This window comes from Lepidochelys kempii, chromosome 2, assembly GCF_965140265.1.
Source record: "Lepidochelys kempii isolate rLepKem1 chromosome 2, rLepKem1.hap2, whole genome shotgun sequence".
Taxonomy (NCBI): Eukaryota; Metazoa; Chordata; order Testudines; family Cheloniidae; genus Lepidochelys; species Lepidochelys kempii.
Genome location: NC_133257.1, coordinates 121,795,640 through 121,819,129, shown reverse-complemented (window position 1 = coordinate 121,819,129; position 23,490 = coordinate 121,795,640). Strand labels below are relative to the sequence as shown.

At 41.6% G+C, this 23,490-nt stretch overlaps 1 protein-coding gene across 1 annotated transcript; it reads left to right on the top strand.

The window, feature by feature from the left end:
* The first annotated feature begins 1,953 nt into the window (after positions 1 to 1,953).
* On the top strand, positions 1,954 to 23,131 carry LOC140905962 (serpin B11-like). Its single transcript, XM_073329458.1, has 8 exons — positions 1,954 to 1,970; positions 10,717 to 10,901; positions 13,783 to 13,914; positions 14,490 to 14,633; positions 15,384 to 15,501; positions 16,728 to 16,870; positions 21,269 to 21,424; positions 21,575 to 23,131. Exons 2-8 carry the CDS (start codon positions 10,734 to 10,736, stop codon positions 21,977 to 21,979), a joined length of 1,266 nt encoding a protein of 421 aa, XP_073185559.1. The 5' UTR covers positions 1,954 to 1,970; positions 10,717 to 10,733; the 3' UTR covers positions 21,980 to 23,131.
* Positions 23,132 to 23,490: the final 359 nt, after the last annotated feature.

Here is a 23,490-nt window from a genome sequence, read left to right as displayed (position 1 = left end):
GTTCCTTCTTTCTCTCCTTTTACCTAATGTTTTTTCTTATTTCACAGCCATTCTCTTTTTTCTTGCTATATGTCTCTATTTTGTCCTTTTATACTATTTTACCTTGAGTCTCTCCCTATTCCTCTTTCCTTTTTCTCACCCCACGCGCATCTTTCTTTCTCCTTTGGGCCTCTTTCACTGCCCACTCTTTCCACATAATTCCTTCTGCCATTGAGTCTCCTATACCTTTCCCCATTGTCCCCCCCACCAGTTTTCCCCTTTCCTCATTACATTCCCAACATTCCCCTATCTCTTTTCCTTTTTCTTCATAGCTCACATTTCCTCCCTGGCCCTCGTACCAACCGTATTTTGTCCATTAATCTATCCACTGCTTCTTACAAACATCCCTTCAGCTCTCCCAATTCTCTAACCCTGTTTTGTCTGAATCCTGTACTCTGAAACTTCTCTTCCCCCGCAATACAGCCTTGCTATCCTTTAGCCTTTGTCCTTTTCCTGCAACAGCTGCCATCTCTCCCCATAAAGTCTACACACATTTTCCCAGGGCCTCCCCAAACAATCCTCTCACGACATTCCCAACAAACTCCTTCCCTTCCTTCACCTGCCTGCAGACCTACACGATAGCAGCAGCAAAGATAGTGATTGCTCAGGTTTGAAATTCTGGCAGTTTCCTTCTAGAGATGGGCTTCTAGAAAGCCAGGAGATAGGGGGTGTTTGCCCTTCCACCAGCCGTTGCCTGTTGCTCCATTGTTGGGCCCCACATCAGTAAATCTTGGAAGTCCAGTTGCCTGTGCTGGGTGCTTGATAGCTGAACTGCCTCTTCAGTGAGCTCCCTCAAACCCTCTGTAGCTGCAGGGTGGGTTTGTGGCTCTGCTGAGGAGCGACTAGCTGCACTTCTTAGTCCAGAATCTCAGAGGGCTGTGCTGGCCCACGTGACCAGTGGAGGGGACCTTATAAATTGGATGTCCTTAAAGTCAGTCTTGGCTAATTACCTGCCATGTTCCACTACAGAGCTGGCTGTTCTTGTGTGGTAGACTGTACAATGTTCAGATAAGATGGTAGTCGGGAGAAGGATGCAGAGGAGTTGTCATTGGTACCCATCAGGTTTCTCCCCCCCCCCCCTTTATAATGTTACTACTGGAGTCAGGGAGAAGGTGGTTTTTAATCAGGTTTTGTTGCAGAGGGAGCTACAGCTCAGAAAAAATGTCCAGCTATTAGAAACAAACCCACGCTGCCATTCCTGATCTATTTTTACTGGTAACTAACATTTAAAAGCTGTCCTGACTTTGGATTTTTTGTTTTTCTGTGTTTTTTGTTCCAGGAGACAATTTTCTCTTCTTGATTAAAATCTTTAAATACAAATTAAAACTAGCTTTCTGTATTATCTTCAAATAAAATAAGATAAAATAAAATAAAAAGAGAGAGAGAGATGGCCCTAGGCAATAGAAAAGTAACACATCTCAATTGTTTCCTCTATTACTTGCAATTAGACTGAATTCCAAGCAAGGACTCTCTGAAGATAATATCACCTTCCAGCCTCAACCCATGAAATGAGCTCTGCCTGGAGAGATTTCTGTGCACATGCAGAGCCCCACTGACTTCAAAGGGGTGCCCCGAGGGATCCACCTTCACCGAGCTCGTTGCAGGTCTGGATCCTGAGTTTCCATGTGAAGAGTATCTTGGCTTTGTGATCAGGAGATTTTGGCAACAGATATAGACTGTTAGACTTGCCAGGCAAAATAGTCAAAATAAAGCTCTAATTGCAGATAGTTGGACACTCTGTTCCTCCAAAATGCTGCAAGAAACTACAAGATGATGGGCCTTTGACATGACTAAATTATAATGATTTCACCACCACTGCAGAGAGTGGGTAGACCATTATGCAGTGGGAGTGGCAGAGACTTTTATATTCTAGCAGCCACAGAAAGCTGCTTGGAGCTCACTTACTCAGCAGACAAGAAGCAGACAAGAAGGTAAACAATTTTAAAACAATTTTGTTTTGTAACTATGAACTGTGATTGGTGAGGAAGGCTGTTTTAAAAGCAAACTTTTAAAATTAAGGAATTCTGTAGGTTTGCAAAATAAACAGTGTTTCAGAGGGGACGGACAGTATGATCTTTTAGATTGTTCATCTTTTGAAGAACTAGGCAACAAAAGCACCATGAAAAATCTGAACATGGAGGAGATAAGTTCAAAATTCTTAGACGTGTATGTTGTGTGATAAAATCTGTTGTGACATATGTATATAACTGCATGTGATACTGTTGAAGTTGTAATTAGTGGAGGCCCTTGGCTAAAATAACCCAAATCTGTTGATTTGCATGGCACAATGCAAATCCTATTCCCTCTCTTTGGCTTTTGGAGAACTAGAGATGAAAGGTGGGAGAGTTGAGTATCTTTAGTTTTTCAGTATTGGTTGGGAGGTTAATGTTGGCTCTGGAAGTATCCGATGTTGGCTTTGATATTTGGATTATGCTTTAATGTTTGGTAAAAAGCACACAGAGCTCAGGATAGATGTAGGTAAATACACAGATATAAAAGTTCTTCATGCAGGAACAAATAGAGTCAGAAAGTAATGGAAGGGATGCACTCCCAAGGCATTAGCTACTAATTAGTGGAGCATTGCCAATGGCTTTACCAAAGAGAATGATCCTCATTATTTCATTTTACAAATGGGGAAATTGAGGGACAGAGGTTAAGTGTCTTGCCCAAGGCCACTCATAAAGGTAATGGTACAGCTGGGATGAGAATCCAAGTTTCCTGACTTAAGCACAGTGTTAGGATATAGATATTCAGGCCTGTCTGCAAAGGCCTGTACTTTAAGAATTTAGGTGTATTCTTATCACTTGGCTAATCAGAGGTATAAAAGAAAGAATCAAAATCACTGTCTCCCAGTGTAAGGTCCTTCTCTTACTGTGACAGTCTGAGGCCCTGTTCTTAGGCTAAGGCCTTTGGCTAAGCAACAGAGGCAGCCATAAACTGGGAAGCTACCGGTCACGTCCTCACATTCCAAACTAGTCACATTGAAAGAAGGTTGTCATAAATATAAGGGGAAGGGTAAACCCTTTTAAAATCCCCCCTGGCCAGAGGAAAAATCCTCTCACCTGTAAAGGGTTAAGAAACTAAAGGTAACCTCGCTGGCACCTGACCAAAATGACGAATGAGGAGACAAGATACTTTCAAAAGCTGGGAGGAGGGAGAAAAACAAAGGGTTTGTGTCTGTCTGTATGATGCTTTTGCCGGGGACAGAACAGGAATGGAGTCTTAGAACTTAGTAAGTAATCTAGCTAGGTATGTGTTAGATTATGATTTCTTTAAATGGCTGAGAAAATAGCTGTGCTGAATAGAATGAATATTCCTGTCTGTGTGTCTTTTTTGTAACTTAAGGTTTTGCCTAGAGGGATTCTCTATGTTTGAATCTAATTACCCTGTAAGGTATCTACCATCCTGATTTTACAGAGGTGATTCCTTTACTTCTATTAAAAGTCTTTTTGTAAGGAAACTGAATGCTTTTTCGTTGTTCTAAGATCCCAGGGTTTGGGTCTGTGGTCACCTATGCAAATTGGTGAGGATTTTTACCAAACCTTCCCCAGGAAGTGGGGTGCAAGGTTGGGAGGATTTTGGGGGGAAAGATGGGTCCAAACTCCCTTTTTTCAGGAACCCAGATAAAGTTTGGTGGTGGCAGTGGAAATCCAAGGGCAAAGGGTAAAATTAATTTGTACCTTGGGGAAGTTTTAACCGAAGCTGGTAAAAGTAAGCTTAGGAGGTTTTCATGCAGGTCCCCACATCTGTACCCTAGAGTTCAGAGTGGGGGAGGAACCTTGACAAAGGTGCTGTTGGGCTGTTAGGAATACAATCCTGTCCTGATAATGCCTGTTACCTCCAGAGAAAGGGAAGTGCCTAGAAGATGTAAAAGGAAATTTAGGTTGATAGTTTTCTGTCTGGTAAGAACTCACTTATCAATAGACACAGCTGGGAAACCCTTATGTCTTTATAGATGTCGTTGTGAAATCCTCACTTCTGTATTGTTTTGTCATTATAGTTCCCACTTTGCTATTGTTTATTGGCATGGTCTCTGTCTGGTTCTGTGATTGTTTCTGTCTGCTGTATAATTAATTTTGCTGGGTGTAAACTAATTAAGGTGTTGGGATATAATTGGTTAGCTAATCATGTTACAATATGTTAGGATTGGTTAGTTAAATTTCAGTAGAATGATTGGTTAAGGTATAGCTAAGAATATCACTATATAAATTAGGGGCAAACAGGAAGTAAGTTGGGATTCAAAAATAAGGAAAAAGGAACTTGTATTTAAGCTTGCTGGAAGTTCACCCCAATAAACATCGAATTGTTTGCACCTTCGGACTTCGGGTATTGCTGCTCTCTGTTCATGCGAGAAGGACCAGGGAAGTGGGAGAGTGAAGGAATAAGCTCTATAACATCTTTGTGCTGGGACTTGGGTACATCGCATCGGATAGGTGAGTGGCAGCCTGTAAGTCCCCCTCCCCAACAGTCTGCGCAGCTACTTGGAGGGGGTATGGCGAACTCTTGTGATGGTAGTTACGGGTTCTGGCAAGCTGACCTTAAAAACTTCAAAGGAAGGAGATTCCACCACCTCCCTAGGTAATGCATTCCAGTGCTTCACCACCCTCCTAGTGAAAAAGATTTTCCTAATATCCAACCTAAACCTCCCCCACTGCAACTTGAGACCATTACTTCTCGTTCTGTCATCTGCTACCGCTGAGAACAGTCTAGATCCATCCTCTTCGGAAACCCCTTTCATTTAGTTGAAAGCAGCTATCTAATCCGCCTCATTCTTCTCTTCCGCAGACTAAACAATCCCAATTACCTCAGCCTCTCCTCATAAGTCATGTGTTACAGTCCCCTAATCATTTTTGTTGCCTTCCACTGGACAGTTTCCAATATTTTCACATCCTTCTTGTAGTGTGGGGCCCAAAACTGGACACAGTACTCCATATGAGGCCTCACCAATGTCGAATAGAGGGGAACGATCACGTCCCTCGATCTGCTAGCAATGCCCCTACTTCTACAGCCCAAAATGCTATTGGCCTTCTTGGCAATGGGGGTACACTGTTGACTCATATCCAGCTTCTTGTCCACTGTAACCCCTAGGTCCTTTTCTGCAGAACTGCTGCCTAGCCATTTGGTCCCTAGTCTGTAGCAGTGCATGGGATTCTTCCGTCCTAAGTGCAGGACTCTGCACTTGTCCTTGTTGAACCTCATCAGATTTCTTTTGGCCCAATCCTCTAATTTGTCTAGGTCCCTCTGTATCCTATCCCTACCATCCAGCATATCTACCTCTCCTCCCAGTTTAGTATCATCTGCAAACTTGCTGAGGGTGCAATCCACACCATCCTCCAGATCATTAATGAAGATATTGAACAAAACTGGCCCGAGGACCGACCCTTGGGGCACTCCACTTGATACTGGCTGCCAACTAGACATGGAGCCATTGATCACTACCCATTGAGCCCGACAATCTAGCCAGCTTTCTATCCACCATATAGTCCATTCATTCAGCCCATAATTCTTTAACTTGCTGGCAAGAATACTGTGGGAGACAGAGCCCAGACTCCATCCTGTTGTTCCATTGAATCTAAAAAAGAGGGAGAAGAACTACTGTTGGTCATGACGACATCCAGAGACACTCTATCACATCTGGATTGTCACAGAGTGTAACACCAGAAGGGACTATTAGATCAGCTAGTGTGGCTTCCTGTATATCACAGGCCGCCAACACCCACACACTAAACCCATTCAGTCAGGAGAACTATAAGTTCACGTCACTAGCGGTATAATGTCACTTAAACTTATATTTGTTTCATAACTGCCTGCTTAATCTTTTCATAAATTTATAACCGATACACTGACTGAACACGGTTGTTTCTCAAAACTTGAACACTAACTTATGTGGGGCAGAGGGGAACAAACTTAGTCATCTTGAATCCATTCTATATTTCAATAATTTAAAATATTGCCTGATTCTTCCTATAACCTATAAGTTGCTCTGCTGGCATTTTTCCCCCTTCTTTATAAAAAACAGGGGATATAAATAATCCTGGGAATTACTGGCCAATCAGCCTTTTAAATTTGGTCTTTAAAATGTAGACCAGCTATTTTTAGGGGAGGTTAGAGGACTGTGCTGAGAGCTTTGATCTTCTGTACAAGAACAAGCCAGCTTTAGGCATGGCTGCTCAACCACAGATAATTATTTCATGCTCACACATCTGATTTATAAATATTGTTGCCTTAAGTGGAGAGTTTGATGTGACTGCTGATTTTAAGTCTCCTTTTGATTCTGTGGACAGAGGTCATCTTTGGGAGAAACTAAGGAAGGCTGGGATAGATTTTAGGTTACTTTATCTTTTGAGCCCCCCCTCAAGGTCAGATGGTGGCCAGGGTCAGGACATTAACTGATCCCATTCCCATTACAATTGGCAACAAGGCTGTCTACTGGCCCCCTTTTATTTTTACTTTTTATATCAATGAGGTTTTGATGGTTTTGAGGGGAAACAGTATTTTCCTCCCAAAATTTGTAACCAACCTGGGCGTGCAGATGATGTGGCCAGGTCAAAGATTTGCCGTGTTGCCTATTATTTTGCAACTTTTATTGCAGTTTGATAACTAAATGTTCCTTCGCAATCTTGGCTCAGAAGCCTTTTGCATCATGGACTCGAAAATTGGAATATTAGTTGTACAGCAATAATGTTTCTGTTATATGGGCAGTTGCTCTATTTGCCTGATCAGCAGCCAAAATAAAAATTGTGCGAAGGATATGCTAAATGGCCTAAATGGATCTGTTTATTCCTAACTTCTGTAATTTTATTTTTGTATATTGTTTTATGGACTGTTTCAAAAATGTAAATTGAATCTTGGAGACTGGTGTTTAAATCCATTCTTTTTAGTTACTGCATTGTAATGAGTTTAAAACTTATATTATTCAGTTATGGCTAATTGCTAAGATGCCATATTAACAAGAGAGATTTGATTCGCTTTCTCAGAAAGGTGTCTCACCACTGCCCTGTTTTGAGTGTTCCTTTTGAGCTTATTTTATAATTCCATTTTGAGATATTTTTGGAAACATTTGCATTTTTCTTATTTCGGGTTCTTGGGGCCCAGTTCTGTCCTCAGTTACAGTACAACTCACTGATGTAACTCATGATTATATAGATGATGCACACAATTTAATGATTAAGACAACAAGGGGTACTTAGAATCATAGAATATCAGGGTTGGAAGGAACCTCAGGAGGTCATCTAATCCAACCCCCTGCTCAAAGCAGGACCAATCCCCACTTTTTGCCCCGATCCCTAAATGGCCCCCTCAAGGATTGAACTCACAACCCTGGGTTTAGCAGGCCAATGCTCAAACCACTGAGCTATCCTTCCCACTTGTGGCACCTTAGAGACTAACAAATTTATTTGGGCATAAGCTTTCGTGGGCTACAACCCACTTCATCAGAAGCATGGAGTGGAAAATACAGTAGGAAGATATATATACAAAATACATGAAAAGATGGGCGTTGCCTTAACAATTCTAACAAGACAATTCAATTAAAGTGGGCTATTAATTTAATGGTTGTGAGTCTTTGAAAACCCCTTCTGCCTGTAGTGGGTTAGTGGTTGTCCCTCCCCCACTGGCTCAAAGGGAGGCCAACCCAGTTGCAGGGGGAATTAGCAAATAAGGGCTGTGATCTATGGGGCTTGGGCACAGTCCTCAGGCAGGGCAGAGCAGCCAACACCCTAGGGGGGCTCTGGCCCTCAGGCAGGGCAAAGCAGCAAATAGGCCATTCAGCCTAAGATGGGGAGAGGGTGGGGTGGGGTTGGCAGCAGGGGGTAAGGGCCCACTCTACTCCACTGGGTCCCAGCCAAGGGCCCTGACAGTGGCAGAGGGCTCCACCATTGGGTCAGCAGGGATCCCACCAAAACACACTGACTCGAGCACTGGGCTACTTCCTATCATAATCCAGGGGGGGTTTGCGGTGGCCAGGGATAGTTGGGGTAGTCGGCCGCTGACAATCTCAGCAGTCCTCTCCAGCCTCAGTCTCTTCTGAGGGCTGGGCGCTACTCAGCTCAGTCTCAGGACCAGTGGCCTACAGCAAGCAAGAGACATCTGTCTCCTTCCCTGGCTCTCGCTCAACTGAGCTGGTATCTGAAATAAGTTCACTTTTTCCATGGTGCAGATCAGGTGAACAATCCTTCCTGAAGGCCATGTCCTGATCATTTAGTTAGACAGATTAGAGGAGGACACACTAGAATGAGGGACCCTGCAAGCTATTCACATTCTGTATATCGTACAGTTTTCATTAAGGACCAAGTTATAGTTCATATTTTTTCCATTGAGTGTTTCATCCTGTAATAGATGTAGTGATCTTTGTAAATCAATTGCATGGCTACTTAGCTTATAATTGTGATTGCTAGAGATAGTAACAGACCTATTTATTTTCCCTTACCTTGTAACTAACTATTCATAGTTATAAGGGAGAGGTAGGTTATATGTAGTTTGTAATTACGTTATTCTCTCCTAGTGCTGTTTTAACTAGTCCAGAGTAGTCTAATAGTGATCTATTCTCAAAAACATGACCTGCCCATCATGAAAGAGCAAAGCAACCAATTTTAGCTATGACTTTTTCAAAGTTCTTACTTGCTTAGCTATCATTCAGTAAGACAAGGTGGGGGATGATACCAGTCAGCTCTGTGTTTTTGGGGAACCAGGGCGCAGTATCTAGCCTGTCTGACACATAAAAGACACCCCACCACACACCAGTCTCTGCTTGAACCAAAACCGACCAGAGAAAAGGCTTGCAGTGAGCAGTGAAGGGCTTTGGGAAACACACCCAGACCCCTCCTGACAAGGGTGACAAGATTAAGACATCTCCATTAGCATACAGAATGGAAAACAGAGATAACTCCCCTAGCCTCATCTGCATGAAAGATGGGACAGGGAGACAACTCTATTTGCATAAAGAATGGAGAACAGAGACCTGCACTGAACTCTGGGATCAGAAAAGCAGGGACGCACTGCATCCTGTGGATCTCTGCTCCAGATGTTAATGAACCTATGCCTGCACACACCCAGCTCAGCAGTTATCAGACCAATTCTAGTAATAAATCCTTGATTGATATCCAAAATACTAAAGCAGCCTAGTTGCATTGTGAGCTCCCTGGAAGAAAACACCACCCATAGCCAACAGTGATCAGCTCCTATTGTCTAGCCTAAAGAAAACTCTTGAGTCATCAGTTTACCTATAGACAAATCTAGTGTTCTCCCTTGAACCATTGTATTTCCTCTACAAAAATCCCTACTCACCCTCCAGTCAGTGTTCTGATGCATGGATGCAAACTCTGCATCAGTTCCACTGGGACTCCATCTTCTCCTGACTGATCGTGCTGGGGGCTCTGCCTGTCTCCCGCCCTCAGGACCCTGAGCTACCACCATCACCTGGGAACCCCGACCAGTTCATGCTTCAGGGAACAGTGAGATCCTTTTCTTTCTCTCTCTCTGTTTTCCTTTCTACCTCAGGTATTGACATTTAATAATGTATGTTATGCTGGTTTAGGCTTTTCTTGTGTGGTTATCACTATTATTCAATAAATAACTTTTATGGTTAAGCTGGTTGCTTCTCTCCCTCTCTCTTAACTTTACTCTTTTGTGTTTTTAGCTTCCCCCATTTACTCTGCAGCAACGCTTCTTTTACCTAAGCTAAAGATCCCTGTAGCGCCCAAAAATACTGTGGGGTTTGCTCATCAAGTGGGTTACTACCAGTACAATTGTGACATGAAACTGGAGATAGGGACATGGTAAACCTGTGGCATATAAGGGGGGACAGCTGAAAGTGCTGCTTGGCCCAGCCTATTGAGTACAGGGACATAGAAGGGGGTCAGCTTAAGAGTGCTGATTGACCTGGTCCACTCAGTCTTGCTCTGTTAGTGTGTGTGTGTGTGTGTGTGTGTGTGTGTGTTCATCTGGTTCTAGGGCTGGAGGGACCCAGTCCTGGGGAACCTAGGTCCTGCAGGATAGCTCCATTGGGAGGGGACTTGCAGAAGGAAGGAGTAGAGCTCCATATGAACACACAAGTGACATAAATAGTCCATTAATAAAATTACAGAACCCTCCCGCCCCAGAAGAGTAACCCTAATAAATGAGCATACCCCAAAGTAAAGGGCACATCTGGTAACAGGGAGGAAATATCTTTTATTGGACTAACTTCTGTTGTTGAGAGAGACAAGCTCTGGAGCTGACACAGAGCTCTTCTTCAGGTCCTCTCACCGACAGAAGGGGGTCCAATAAAAGATATTATCCCACCCACCTTGTCTCTCTAATATCCTGAGACTGACACGGCTACAACGGCATTGCAGACCATTCAGTAAGGCAGAGAAGAATCCAGTCCTACATTAGGAAATCAGAGCATGTTCAGTGCTGGATCTAGTATCATTGCCCAGGCCCAGCTGCATTCTTGCTGCTAAGCTGGGCACAGTCAGGAGCTGTACCTTGGAAAGTGGAGAAGACTGGAAAGAAGATGGCTCATGGCTATACAAGATGGTTCATGATGATCAGTAGTAGCCTCCTTGGCTCAGGAGCACCTAAGCTTCTGTTGGTTAGCAATCAGATATAGTAATTTCAGCTGAACTCAGGCTTTAGTCTCACAAAGTTGAGCAAAATAAATTATTCAGATTTGGTTCTCTTCTTTTTTGTTCCTAGCCATCTGTGACTTCACAATGGGCTCCATTTCTCAAGCAATTACTGAAATGGGCCTTGATCTTTACAATGAACTGAACAAAAATGCTGCAAACAAAAATATCTTCTTCTCCCCTATGAGTATCTCTACTGGCCTGGTCATGGTCCTTTTGGGTGCCAGAGGTAACACTGCTAATCAGATGCAAACGGTAAGTGTCAACAAAACACGTGTACGTGCTTTTATATTTTACATGCTTTTTTCTGTTAAGGCAAACATTAAAAGTAAAGACAAATTATGTGAGAATTTATAAAAAAGTGCATTTTCCGGGGATAATGCAGAATTAAGAAAAGAAACACTGTTTTCAAAATTGCTGCATCATGATTTCTATCACCTGCTTGTAGTGTCTGACTAATGATATGATTAGGATTCAGCGGCGTAGAGGCAGGGCTTAAGTCACATGGTGACATGGCAGTCTGCCACCATTCCCTTGCCACCATCTTGGGCTCCATTTTAAAAATAATGTTTCTAGTAGTTATGTTTGTCAAGATATCCTTAAAACTGGAAATATAACCAGTGCAGAGATGTCTGCAGAAAGCCTGGAGCAATTGTTCTGAAAGGTGTGAACTGTCCTGTTCATTTTAGTGAGGTGTTAGCTCAGCTGCTCAATGTTGACATTTTGGGGTCTAATTTTCTGAAGTGCTGAGCCCAACAGCTCCTTTTAAAGTCAAAAGAACCTACAGAAGGTCTACTTCTCTGAAAATCAGGCCCTTAAGTTTTTCACTGCTCATCAGAAAGTCAGAAAAGACAGAGTTTAGTTTGCCACTGCGTAGGACTCATCCTCTCAGAAAGCCCTTCAAACTTCCTGTCCACTAGCAAAGTTGTAAGAGTTGGTCAGAAATCAGGATTTTTTTCCTCTGTCAAAAACGTTTGCCTTTTCATCCGAAAACCAAAATGTTTTGGCCAAAAGCTGCTGAAAAACCAAAAACATTTGGTCAAAAACTTCTGAAAGATTGAAAAATTTTACTTTAGGTGTTTTTGGTTTGCTGACATCAACAGTAATCACCTTTTTGAAGAAAGCAGACACTTTCCACAAAATTTTGTTCGACTGAGACCCCAATTTTCCTTTTTTTTTTTTTAAAGGAAAAGTTTCAACCAGCCCTTTAAAGGATGTCCTTTTGTTTAAGCTACCTACCAATAAGTGGCTTTAGAGTGCATTTACAAAGATTGTAGCATCTATGTTGCGTGGGGCTGTCCTTTAAAAAAACAAAACTAAATGTTGTCCTGTATTTTCATATCAGTCCCCTTTATTTCCTTGAAATGATGGTCATCCTCTCAAACAACAAATGGGAGAGGACTTGATTCTACTCTTACACCAGTATTAATTTGTAGCAGCTGCACTATAGTCAGTGGATTTACATTGCTGTAAAACTGATGTGAGATCAGAATCAGGCTTTTAGTGTGTGAACCACTTCTTAGTCTTCATCTTAGATTTGAAGAAAAATTCAGAATAAAACTATGAAATGCTGGACTACTTAAAAATTAGACTATGGATTAAGAACAATGGGCTGCCTCCTCAGCTGTTTTAAATTGCTAGCGCACCATTCAGGACAGGTTCCATCAGCTCAGATTTGACCCAGCTATTTAATCTCTTTATTTAGAAGAAGATATTGAGAACGATAAAGGTAGGAAAACCATTCGGACATATTCAGAAGTACCTAGCAACATCCTAATTCAGGAGAAGTAAAAAGGCTTGGATTCTAGAAACTCTATGATATGGACCCTTTAATTATCTTTACCAATCAAAGTCTAGCACAATTTTTCAATCTAGGTGCCAAAAGTAGGTTCTTAAATCCATATTTATGTACATAAATTGCTGAGCAGCCACAAATCCCACTGAAGTCAAGAGAACGTGCAGTATATGATAAAGATGTGAACAAATTAGAGAAAGTCCAGAGGAGAGTGACAAATAATAAAAAGGTGTAGAAAACCTGACCTATGAGGAAAGGTTAAAAACACTGGGCATATTGAGTCTTGAGAAAAGCCTGAAGGGGGACCTGATAATAGTCTTCAAATATGGTAAGGGTTGTTATAAGGGTATGGTGATCAATTGTTCTCCCTGTCCACTGAAGGTAGGACAAAAAGTAATGGGCTTAATCTGAAGCAAGGGAGATTTAAATTAGATATTGGACAAACGTTCTATCTATCAGGATAGTTAAGCTCTGGAATAGACTTCCAAAGGAGGTTGTGGGATCTCCACCACTGGAGGTACAAGAGCAGACAAGGCAAACACCTGTTGGATGGTCTTGGTTTCCTTGGACCAGTCTTATTGCAGGAGGCTGGAAAAGATCAGTGTTTCTCAACCTTTTTGATACCAGCTTGCTGCCTTCTTAAAGTGTGTCAGGAAGATTTCAGGACCTGGCGCCAGTCCATGGATAGGCTGTTGAGAAACACTGGACTAGATGACCTCTTGAGGTCCCTTCCAGCCCTACATTTCTATGATTGGTATTCTTAGGTTACCATGTGCAGAACCTGACTGCTGCATGAACACTTTCTCAAGGTGGAGCTTGCTCCCTTTTCACCCACCCAACGGCCTTGACAGCTATACTGAATACGCTTATGTTAAAACAGGGATGGAGTTCTAATCTTCCCCAGAAAGGGGCTAATACCTCTTCTTCTTTCTGAATTCAAGTGTCAATCTCAAATTGAGATTCACACCTTGAACATTTTCAAAATGAAAATTTTGTTTTCCTGTTCAAAATGACTAATTTAGAAACAATCTACTTATAGTTAAAATATGTAAAGTAGAACTTGAAGTGTTTCAAAATCATCAGAACAAGATGTTTTGATTGACCCAAAATGATTTTTTTTTTTTTTTTTGCTTGTGGGTTCAAAAATTTTAGATTTAGACATTTTATCCCAATTTGGGACTGGAAAACTTCTCAAAATCTCAAATATTTTGTCAGGACAGGAAAACTGTTTCCTGCTCAGCTGGTATCTAGTGTAACAAATGTCTTAAGATAAGAAAAAGCCTTTCTGTGGATGTATTTATGCTGCTTACAGCTGCCGTAATGTTACAATTTCAATCACAGGTTCTTCATTTGAACAGAGCTGCAGGAAGTGCAAACCTTGGAACTGGGCCTGTCTTGGAAAGTGGGACGACAGAAGCTGAGCCCGAATATCTCAATGAAGGGCAATATCATGAACTTCCTCACTTCCCAAAGGTACCTCTTCTGACCAAGATAGATAGCATTTTCATAGCTGTAAGGGGAGCTGCAGGCTGTATAATGGCCAGTGACAGCCGTTAGAGGAGTCATGATCACAGGCAGGAGGCCGCTGTAGTATACTAGGAAATCCTTGACCGGGAGGTCGTGATTGATTGATTAAGGGCCCAGTCCTGGAGAAATCAGTGTGCGCGCACACACACACACACTCTTTCTCTCTCTCTCTACTAAGAGCCAGGGGAGCAATTCCCCTGCTTTTTGTACACTTACTCATGCTGGCTCCCAGGGGAGCTAGGGTGAGTATAAATAGCAGTAGAGCCACCGTAGTATGGGTCGGGGCAGTGGAGGCGCTGCTGAGCCATGCCGTGTGCATGCCCACCAGTTTCCGGCAGGCTTGTACTTGTTGCCACTAGCTGCCCTACCGTGGTTGTGCTGCTGTTTATATCCATTGCTAGCTCCCACTGAGAGAGATACTCAAACACCCTGTGTAATGGAACGATCAGTCCCGGTATTTAACTTTTATACAACTTTAACAAAGAGAAAATGAAGCGTCTTTATTTCTACTTCGTCTGAAGCCGTCTCCTTCCCGATGTGACTTGGCTGGAGGAATCCACACAGAGTTCCAGACACTCCTTTCCCAACTGAAAAATCTCAACAAGAGCTATGTATTGAGCCTGGCCAACAGTCTGTTTGCACAAAAAGGATATCATTTTCACCAGGTAAGTTACCTGTGTTTGTTACATGTGAGAATTGAATCAAAGCTCACCTTTATACCAGAGATTCAGGGATGCCAACTCTTGTTATTTTTAGCATACTTTTCACAATATTTGGTGTTTTCCTTAAAGCCCTAACTCCTGGACTTATGATTGGGTGAAAATCTCAACTTTGTGTTTTTGTTGTTTTAAGCAAGCTTCTAGTCCTCAGGAAAGCTTGAAAACATGACCCAAGTATACCCTAGAGGCTTAGAAACCGGAAGGCAAAGAAAAAGAATCCAAAACTTTTGTTAATTAAAAAAAAAAAAGAAAAGATGTTTTGGTCGGAGTTGGCTGCCTAATTCCTCTTTGTGGCCTTGGGAAATCTTCCTTTATGGTCAGGAGACTTTTCCCTTTTTGTTCAACTACGTGTTAGTGGGCTGAATGCACCAGATGCTCAACATAAATAATAACAACAGTAACTTTCTATGTCTGATCTAATCCTTATTTTTACACTTATTGTAGATAAGCAATTCTCCATGAAAAATCACCAATGTAATAAGGGTCCAGTTCATGATTGTACTATAAGGCAATTAGCTCTGTCCAGATGCTCAGTGAATAAACTTCTAGTACTTTAGTTTCCCTATCAACTTCAGTCCTGAACAAATTGTAAAAGAGCAGGGCTTTTTTCTAATTGGTTTGAGTCACCCAGTTTCATATGGAGGATCTGATTTATGGATTCTAACATTCATTAATGATCTTTATTTTACTGAACAGCAATATTTAGAATGCACTGAGGAATTATATGGAGCAATGCTGCAAACAGTTGATTTTGAAAGTGCTACGGAAGCAACCAGACAGACGATAAATTCCTGGGTTGAAAGCAAGACACAAGGTAAGAAAGCATAGGTCCGATTGTCATTGGCTTTTCTCACCGTTTCAACAAAAGAAGAATCAGGATTTGAAAGCAAAAGGTTTTCCACCTGTGTGTGTGTGTGTGTGAGTACTCGTCTAAAATATTTTAACATTAAAAATATGAATTTGCTATCACATTTTCATTTTTATAACATTGCTTTCATATCCTGGTTGATGGCAAGAATACAGGTCCACAGTGCTGGGGCGACAAATGGGGGTAACAGAAGCTGTGGGTCTAGCTGTGAGGTGCAGCAAAGCCAGGGAATGGGAGAAGACAGATCGAGAGACTGATCATGTGGAAAGCAGAGCCTACAGAGGAATGCTCAGGGCGTGGATGATGTCCTAACTGCCAGGGAGGGTCACATCATGAGTAACTTACATTTTCTGTTACCATCTCCATTAAGAACCCAAACATGAGTAATGATCTCTTGCACGCTGGCATATGGCACATTCCCTTTACCTCGGCTGCAGTCTCACCTAGCCAAAGATAATCAAACTTTGAAATTTCAATCTGAAGGTGGACAGAATGGCCCAGAGGGTTGGTTTTGAGCAGTGGAGCTTTTTCTCTAAGTCAGAGATTTGTCTTTGTCTCTGTAAACAAGTCAGTTTTGAATAAGAAGTTATCACCTAATGACTGTCCAGTGACCCATGTGGAAAGAGTTGTTGTTTTCAGTCAGGTTCCTAGTATCAGAACCTGAGGTTCACCTTTTAAAAGCAGCCTCACAAGGCTGGAAATGCATGCTTGTGCAGAGAAGCAGCCCAAGGGCTGTGCATCAATGAACTCCAGCTTCAGTCCTCAGAATGGAAGTAAAAAAACTACACAGATTATTACCAATCTCCAGAGCCATTCTGTCCATATTTGACTAAAAAAATGCAACTGAAATGGTCCTGGCCCCATGCACAGGGGTGAATGTCTGTACCCTCATTGAATTAAATGGGTTTTGTGAATTATCTACTTAATCCTTCTAAATCAGGGCTGAGTCATATTAGTAGCAGTGCATAGAGAAGTTTACAATGCAGCTGGCTATTTCATCCCCGCTCGGTGGATAAACGGAAAGATTTAATTTGCAGAGCCAAGAACTAGATTTTCCCCATGTTAAATTAACCTTGCAAATAAATAAATATTGATAAATGAAAATTCAGCTAGATCTGTCTGCCTCAAATAATAATTTACATTTAGCTTGTTTTTCTCTGACTGTTTTTAAGGTAAAATCAGGGAACTCTTTGTTCCTGGTGTTATTGACTCAACCGCTGTGCTGGTGCTAGTGAATGCAATCTACTTCAAAGCAACTTGGGAATACAAGTTTGAAGAAAAACACACAATGCCAAGAGACTTTAGGATAAACCAGGTACTGTAGCAGAATTCTATAGTTTTAGCTTTGTTTTGTCTTAGACACCTTCAGCAATGTCACTGCAGAGCACAACTTAGATATGGACCTATAGACATTGGCATCCCATCAACCTTACAAGCAAAATGAGGGTATATATTAGGCATAACCCGACTCTTCTACTGCATGAAAGATGTTTTTCAGTAGAGGCCAGTGATCTCAAAGTGAATGAAGAAAACAAGAGCAAAACTGTAGCAATGTTAACTGCTTAGTACGCTACATACTTGGAACATGGTCTAAACACCAGGATACAGATTTATTTATTTTTAACTACACCATCACTTCCTGTAGGCCATGATCCTGGAAAGACTTACACATGTAAGTAATTTCAGCATAGGTCCGTTGACTCGTGAGTGAAGTTGAGCACATGCAGAAAATTTGAGCTTCGACTTCAGAATTTTAAGCCTAGTCCTGCAGGTGCTAGTAACACCAGATAAGTGCCAGAAACCTTAGGGAAGGAAGGTCAGGGTTTAGCCATGAATTGGTTTATGGTACTAGTGATGTCACACACAACTGGCAGAGAAACAAGAAAGTCTGAAGTTCAGATTTCTCACAATCTTAAGGCAATTGTGTCAGATTTTATTAAGTGTTCATTGTACTTCAACAAAAAACATAAGTTTTGGGAATTTAAAAATAAAATCACAACAAAATGCCCATTATACTTCACATTGAAAGGCAAACTGCAAAGCAAAAACAACAACCAACACAGGTTTGTGTTTGCTTTTTTATCATGTCCAAAAAAAGCCCTTTTTAAAAAAAAATGTAACTTTTTTTCTTTGTTTGCCATAGGGATTTCAGGGAATGTCAAAGCTGGCTTTCCCTGTTAGCTGAGGTCTTAGAGGCCTCAGGTGCCTGTTCAAAAGAGGTATGAACTGAGAGAAGGTCACGAATGATGGAAGTTACACATCAGTTAACAAGTCATTGGCCAGATATTCATGTAGATTGGAACCCATTACAATCCTAGATCCAAATTCTCCAGTCATTAGGAAACTTCCAGGGACCTCAGCTAGAGGAAAAACAAAATAGATAAGATGAGACCTGAATTTCTACAGTAATAAAACATGCAGATTTTTGTTGAGAGTCCTGTTTAAATCTTCTTTACGCATTAAAAAACAAAACAAAAAAAGGTCAGCAACCTATATTCCCACCCACCCCTTTGCAGGGTTAAGAGACTAGCAAGATGGCGTTGCTACAATATCTAATGGGTTCATTTATATCCAAAGCGTTTACTATTTTCTTCAGAATATGGAAAAAGAGTCTGTTCTATAGCTGAGAAGAGTCAATGCATTTGTGAGCACCATATCACATACAAATCTCAGCTACACCTTTTTATTTGAATACAAATTAGCAGGGAGGGGAATTTTATTGAACAGTAAAAGAGGGTGTCACCTTAAAGATTTTTCTCTGAGCAAATTGGTTACACCTAAAATAAGACTTGAACAACAACCTAAACAAAGATATAAAAGAGGATGAGGCGCCCATTAAAGATGAAAAGGAGGACTTGTGGCACCGTAGAGACTAATTTATTTGAGCATAAGCTTTCGTGAGCTACAGCTCACTTCATCGGATGCTGTAGCTCACGAAAGCTTATGCTCAAATAAATTTGTTAGTCTCTAAGGTGCCACAGGTACTCCTTTTCTTTTTACGAATACAGACTAACACAGCTGCTACTCTGAAACCTGCCATTAAAGATGGTAACTTCTAGAAGATGAATGATATGAATGAATGACTACCAGAAAACCTAGATATGATTGTAATCCGGACATGGGTATTGGTTGCTGCACTGCTACATCATACAGAAGCCCACAGAGATGGGGAGAAATTGTGCAAGTGAATTACCAACAAATTTTGGGAAACAAAAGTCAGCAAGGTATTGAAATCCCATTTGTTAAATTGAGCAACTCTATTTGCATAGCAATGAACTTCAGAGCAGGTTAGCATTTAAAGCCATATCTTCTTCTCGCAGGGGGAAGAGGAATAATGAATAATTGTTATTAAGCTAAAAAAACAGGAGTACTTGTGGCACCTTAGAGACTAACAAATTTATTTGAGCATAAGCTTTCGTGAGCTACAGTCCACTTCATTAGATGCATAGAATGGAACATATAGTAAGTGTGTGTGTGTATATATATAAGTTGGAAGTTACCATACAAACTGTGAGGCTAATTAGTTAAGATGAGCTATTATCAGCAGGAGGAAAAAAAACTTTTGTAGTGATAATCAAGATGGCCTATTTAGACCGTTGACAAGAAGGTGTGGGAAATAGATTCAATATGTGTAATGACCCAGCCACTCCCAGTCTCTATTCAAACCCAAATTAATGGTATCAAGTTCGCATATTAATTCAAGCTCAGCAGTTTCTTGTTGGAGTCTGTTTTTGAAGCTTTTCTGTTGCAAAATTGCCACCCTTAAATCTTTTACTGAGTGGCCAGAGAGGTTGAGGTGTTCTCCTACCGCTTTTGAATGTTATGATACCTGTTATTAAGCTCTGTCTTTGTACAGGGGCAAGGTACAAACAAATGGGGGAGCTTTCTGTGTTGAAGTGCTCAGGATTCTAGGAGACAAACTATGGTTTGGTTGCACGGTTCATAAAAACAGGGAAGCTACACTTTTATGGCTTGTCAGACATCAGCATTTTTTCCAACCAAAGTCATTCCACAGCTCTTCCTGTGTGGAGCCTCTGAAGAAGCTGTGTCACAGGCAGAATGAGGGGGGAGGGGGAAGGGGGAAGTCTCCCTTCCAAAAAGCTTCTATTCTATGGCTTTCAGCAACATTACAATTCTCCTTTACCTAACAGTGCCATAGAGATGTTCCTTAAATGACTGGTTAGCAATGATTTTCACCTTTCCTGTGTTTTATTCAAGCCAAGTATTTCCAATGACATATAATGTTTGAAAGATAGCAGGAAGGTGAACTGAACGAATTGGGGTGTGTGTATTTTCCTTGATCTTGTTATTTGAGTACTGATCACACTTATGCTGGTTTTATACCAGCATAACTCCAGTAGACCTGATTCTCCTCCCACTTACACCAGTTTTAACTGACTTCCATGGAAACAAAATAGTGGGGGCTCAGCACCCACCAGCCAACCGCTAATCAGCTGTTTGGCGTCAGGCAGGAGACGCTGGAGGGATGGCGTGGAGCTGGGGTGGGAAGAGGTGGACCAAGGGTGGGTGCTTGGGGGAAGGGACGGTGTGGGGCAGGGGCTCAGGGCAGAGTGAGGGTGGAGCACCCTCCTGGAAAGAAAGAAAGAAAGAAAGAAAGAAAGAGCCTGTGTTTCCCACACCATTTGCATCCTGTTTCTCCTCCACCTCATGTGTTTGTTAAAAACAAGAGAAGTCAATAACCTTCACACAGCGGGACGGAGAGTAAAAGTAACCCTTCCTTTTTCATCAAAGAACGGTTGCTGAAACATGGGAGACTGATATTTCGCCTCCAGCAAAAGGAAACAAACTTGAATAGGTTTTAATTAAGTTTGTTTTGCATAATCACTCAATTCCAGTTTCACTGTAAATGCTTGTTTTAATGTCTCATTCCTTCTTGTGTTTAATTAATAAACTTTCAACTTTAGAAGGAATGTTTTTGGGTGATTGTCAAGGAACAGAGTAAATCCAAGGCACCTGCAGAAAATGATGTATCACTGTTGGACAGTGAAAGAGTTGATAAACATCTCTCTCTTTTGGCCCTTGATATCAGTTCAACAGCCCCACTGGCTTTCCATGATACGTAGGCTCCTAAGTGCCTTAATAATGCTTGAAAATGGGACTTAGGAGCCTAAGCCACTTCGCAGCTTTTGAACATTTTACCCTCAGTTAACATTGCCAGACCACTTGTCCATGATCTATGTTAGGTCCAACTTCTTGTCTCCATTACACTACTTTAAATCTGGAGTGATTCCACTGACGTCAATAGAGTTACTCTGGATTTACATCAATGCTCTGAAAGCGGAATTTGGCCTTTGCACTGGAACTCAGCTGCCTGATTTTTTGAGAGTTGATTATCGCACCAGAACAGGACTGACTTCAGTTGAGGCTATCCTGATTTACAGCAGTGTTTGATATCCCATCAGGCCCCAGATCTTTCAGTGTGGAAGCCCCCGGTATTAATCTACTACATTCCCTCATTTTGTTCAGTTTTCAGCACCTTCTGTTTGTCAAATGATCATCCCATTTTAAACACTAGCTTGAGCAATACTCTGCTATGCCTTGATTGATAGTTTTTCCATTTACGAATATAAATGACTTATAAAATATTTATCCTATCTGCAATCAGTGTTCCTGTGAGCACTTCACATTGTCTTTTGTTCAAATGCAGGAGGGCACTGTCAGTTGTATTTATGTATCATTTTCTTTTAAATAGAATGAGAGCAAATCTGTGCAGATGATGTATCAGAAAGGCAGATTTAAAATTGCCCACATACAGGAGATGAATGCTCAGATTCTTATGATCCCATATGCTGGAAAAGCACTGAATATGATCATACTTCTACCCAATGACATCACAGGTCTGGAACAGGTAAAGGACATTATACCACTGAATATCTGTGAAGTAGCCCGAAAGTTGGCTCTCCTTTTTATCTGAATTAAACGTAGATAAAGATCTGAAGTGTTCAGAACTTCTCAGTTCCTTTGTCATTTATCGTGATCTCTCTTTTGGACCCTATAGGTTGAAAGGGCAATGACTTATGAGAAATTAACACACTGGACTTCCTTGGAAAGTATGAGAGAGAGAGAAGTGGAGGTGTATTTGCCCCGGTTCAAACTTGAAGACACCTTTGATCTCAACTTACCTTTACAAGAGATGGGGATGATTGATGTCTTTGAGCAATCAAAAGCTGATCTCTCTGGGATGGCTCCCTCACGACGGCTGTTTCTGTCAAAGGTTGTCCACAAGGCCTATGTGGAAGTTAATGAGGAAGGCACTTTGGCAGCAGTTGCTACAGGAAGTGTTGTTGTTAACCGATCCTATCCATCTGGTGATCTGTTTATGGCTGACCATCCTTTCCTTTTCTTTATACAGCACAATCCCACCAATACCATACTTTTCCTGGGAAAACTCTGCTCTCCTTAAAATCAAGGCAATTTTCTACCTCAGCAAGCACAGACAGATTGTTATATTCTTCTACCATGAAATACTAGGACAGGTTTATTTTCTTAGTGTTTTTATAATCCTTTGAGATAACAAGCTAATAATTTTGGTGATGGCTCTTTAGATCCTTTCCATAGAGAGGAGAGAATTAGGGTCCATTTCAGGGGCACAGGACACTCCCACTAAGCAGAATCCCTTTTGCTAACATAGGTCAGCAGTTCAGACTGAGCTCAAATTCAAGAAGTACTTGGCATAGCACCTTCATGCTTCTGATCAGCGTAGTTATAATGGAGTCTTACTCTGTTACTATACTTTTAACCAATCCACATACTACCCAATTGCAGCTCATGTGGCATCCATTAACTAGGTCTTAAACATTGTCGGCCAGATTCTTGATCCCAACTAAGAACACTCCATAGCAAAGCAGGCACACAGTTGCTCTGAAAGTGTAGCCAAGGACTCCTGTTGGTAGGTATCTGGCCCTATGTCACCTTCCCCCTCCCTCGTCCACATAGGGTATGTCTACACAACAATTAAAAAATTGAGTCTGGCCCAGATCAGCTGACTGAGGTTCGCAGAACTCTAAAACTAGTGTAGATTATTAGGCTTGGGCTAGAGCCCAAGCTCTGGGACCCCATGATGGGGGAAGAGTCCCTGAGCCTGAATGTCTACACAGCAAATTTTAGCCCTACAGCCTGAGCCCAAGTCAGCTGTCTCAGGCCAGCTGCAGCTGTGCTGAAGGTCCTTTATTCCACGGTATATGTATTCCTAGAAGACATGGTGGGGTTAGAGAAAGGAAAAGTGACTAGTGCTCCACTGATCCTGGTCCCTATGTCACAGTTGTTACTGCAGCCATTCTAATTTAGGACAGTGATTAGGATGCATTAAATCAGCATAGGGACTGTTTGGGGCCCTGGCCAGCCCAGTATCAGAAATAGAAAAATGGTAGAGAAGGGTCACATTTCCCCCTACCCCACTTTCTGCAGCTGTGTGCTAAGTCTGAACTTGACTCAGATGGCAGTCCAGCCCTGAAATTCTCTTTTCTCATTCATATTCAAATAAGAAATATTTCCCTACAGCAAATAATAACCACGTATGTGCCAATAAATGCAACGCCTTACCTGTGATAATGGATGCTTGATTTGTCTTTGTGCTATTTTACACTACATTAAAAATCAATTGCACATAAAGTCCCCCTACCTCTTTTTTTTTTTTGCACATAAACCCACAAGATTTGAGTTTACAAAGGTTTACACAGGAGAGTGATGTGGTGTGACTTGGGTGTCTTATCTACATGGTATCTGAATTTTGTCACATAGCTGGAGCATTGTTTTGTATTATAGCAGCACATAGGCCCCATATCACAACTGCAACTCCTATCACAGGGCAGCTCAGTGGCTACCCTGTGTACCACACTGCCTGCCTGGTTTGTGTGGTCTCACAATCTCAACCATACACTAAGTTGTAACTCTTTCATCACTTATGTATTTATT

Bases quoted from the DNA above. Each gene is read 5' to 3' on its own strand.
- LOC140905962 (XM_073329458.1), top strand. From the start codon at position 10,734: ATGGGCTCCATTTCTCAAGCAATTACTGAAATGGGCCTTGATCTTTAC. The intron at 15,502-16,727 runs GTAAGAAAGCAT...ACTGTTTTTAAG, and splicing joins GGTTGAAAGCAAGACACAAG to GTAAAATCAGGGAACTCTTT. The intron at 16,871-21,268 runs GTACTGTAGCAG...TCTTTTAAATAG, and splicing joins GAGACTTTAGGATAAACCAG to AATGAGAGCAAATCTGTGCA.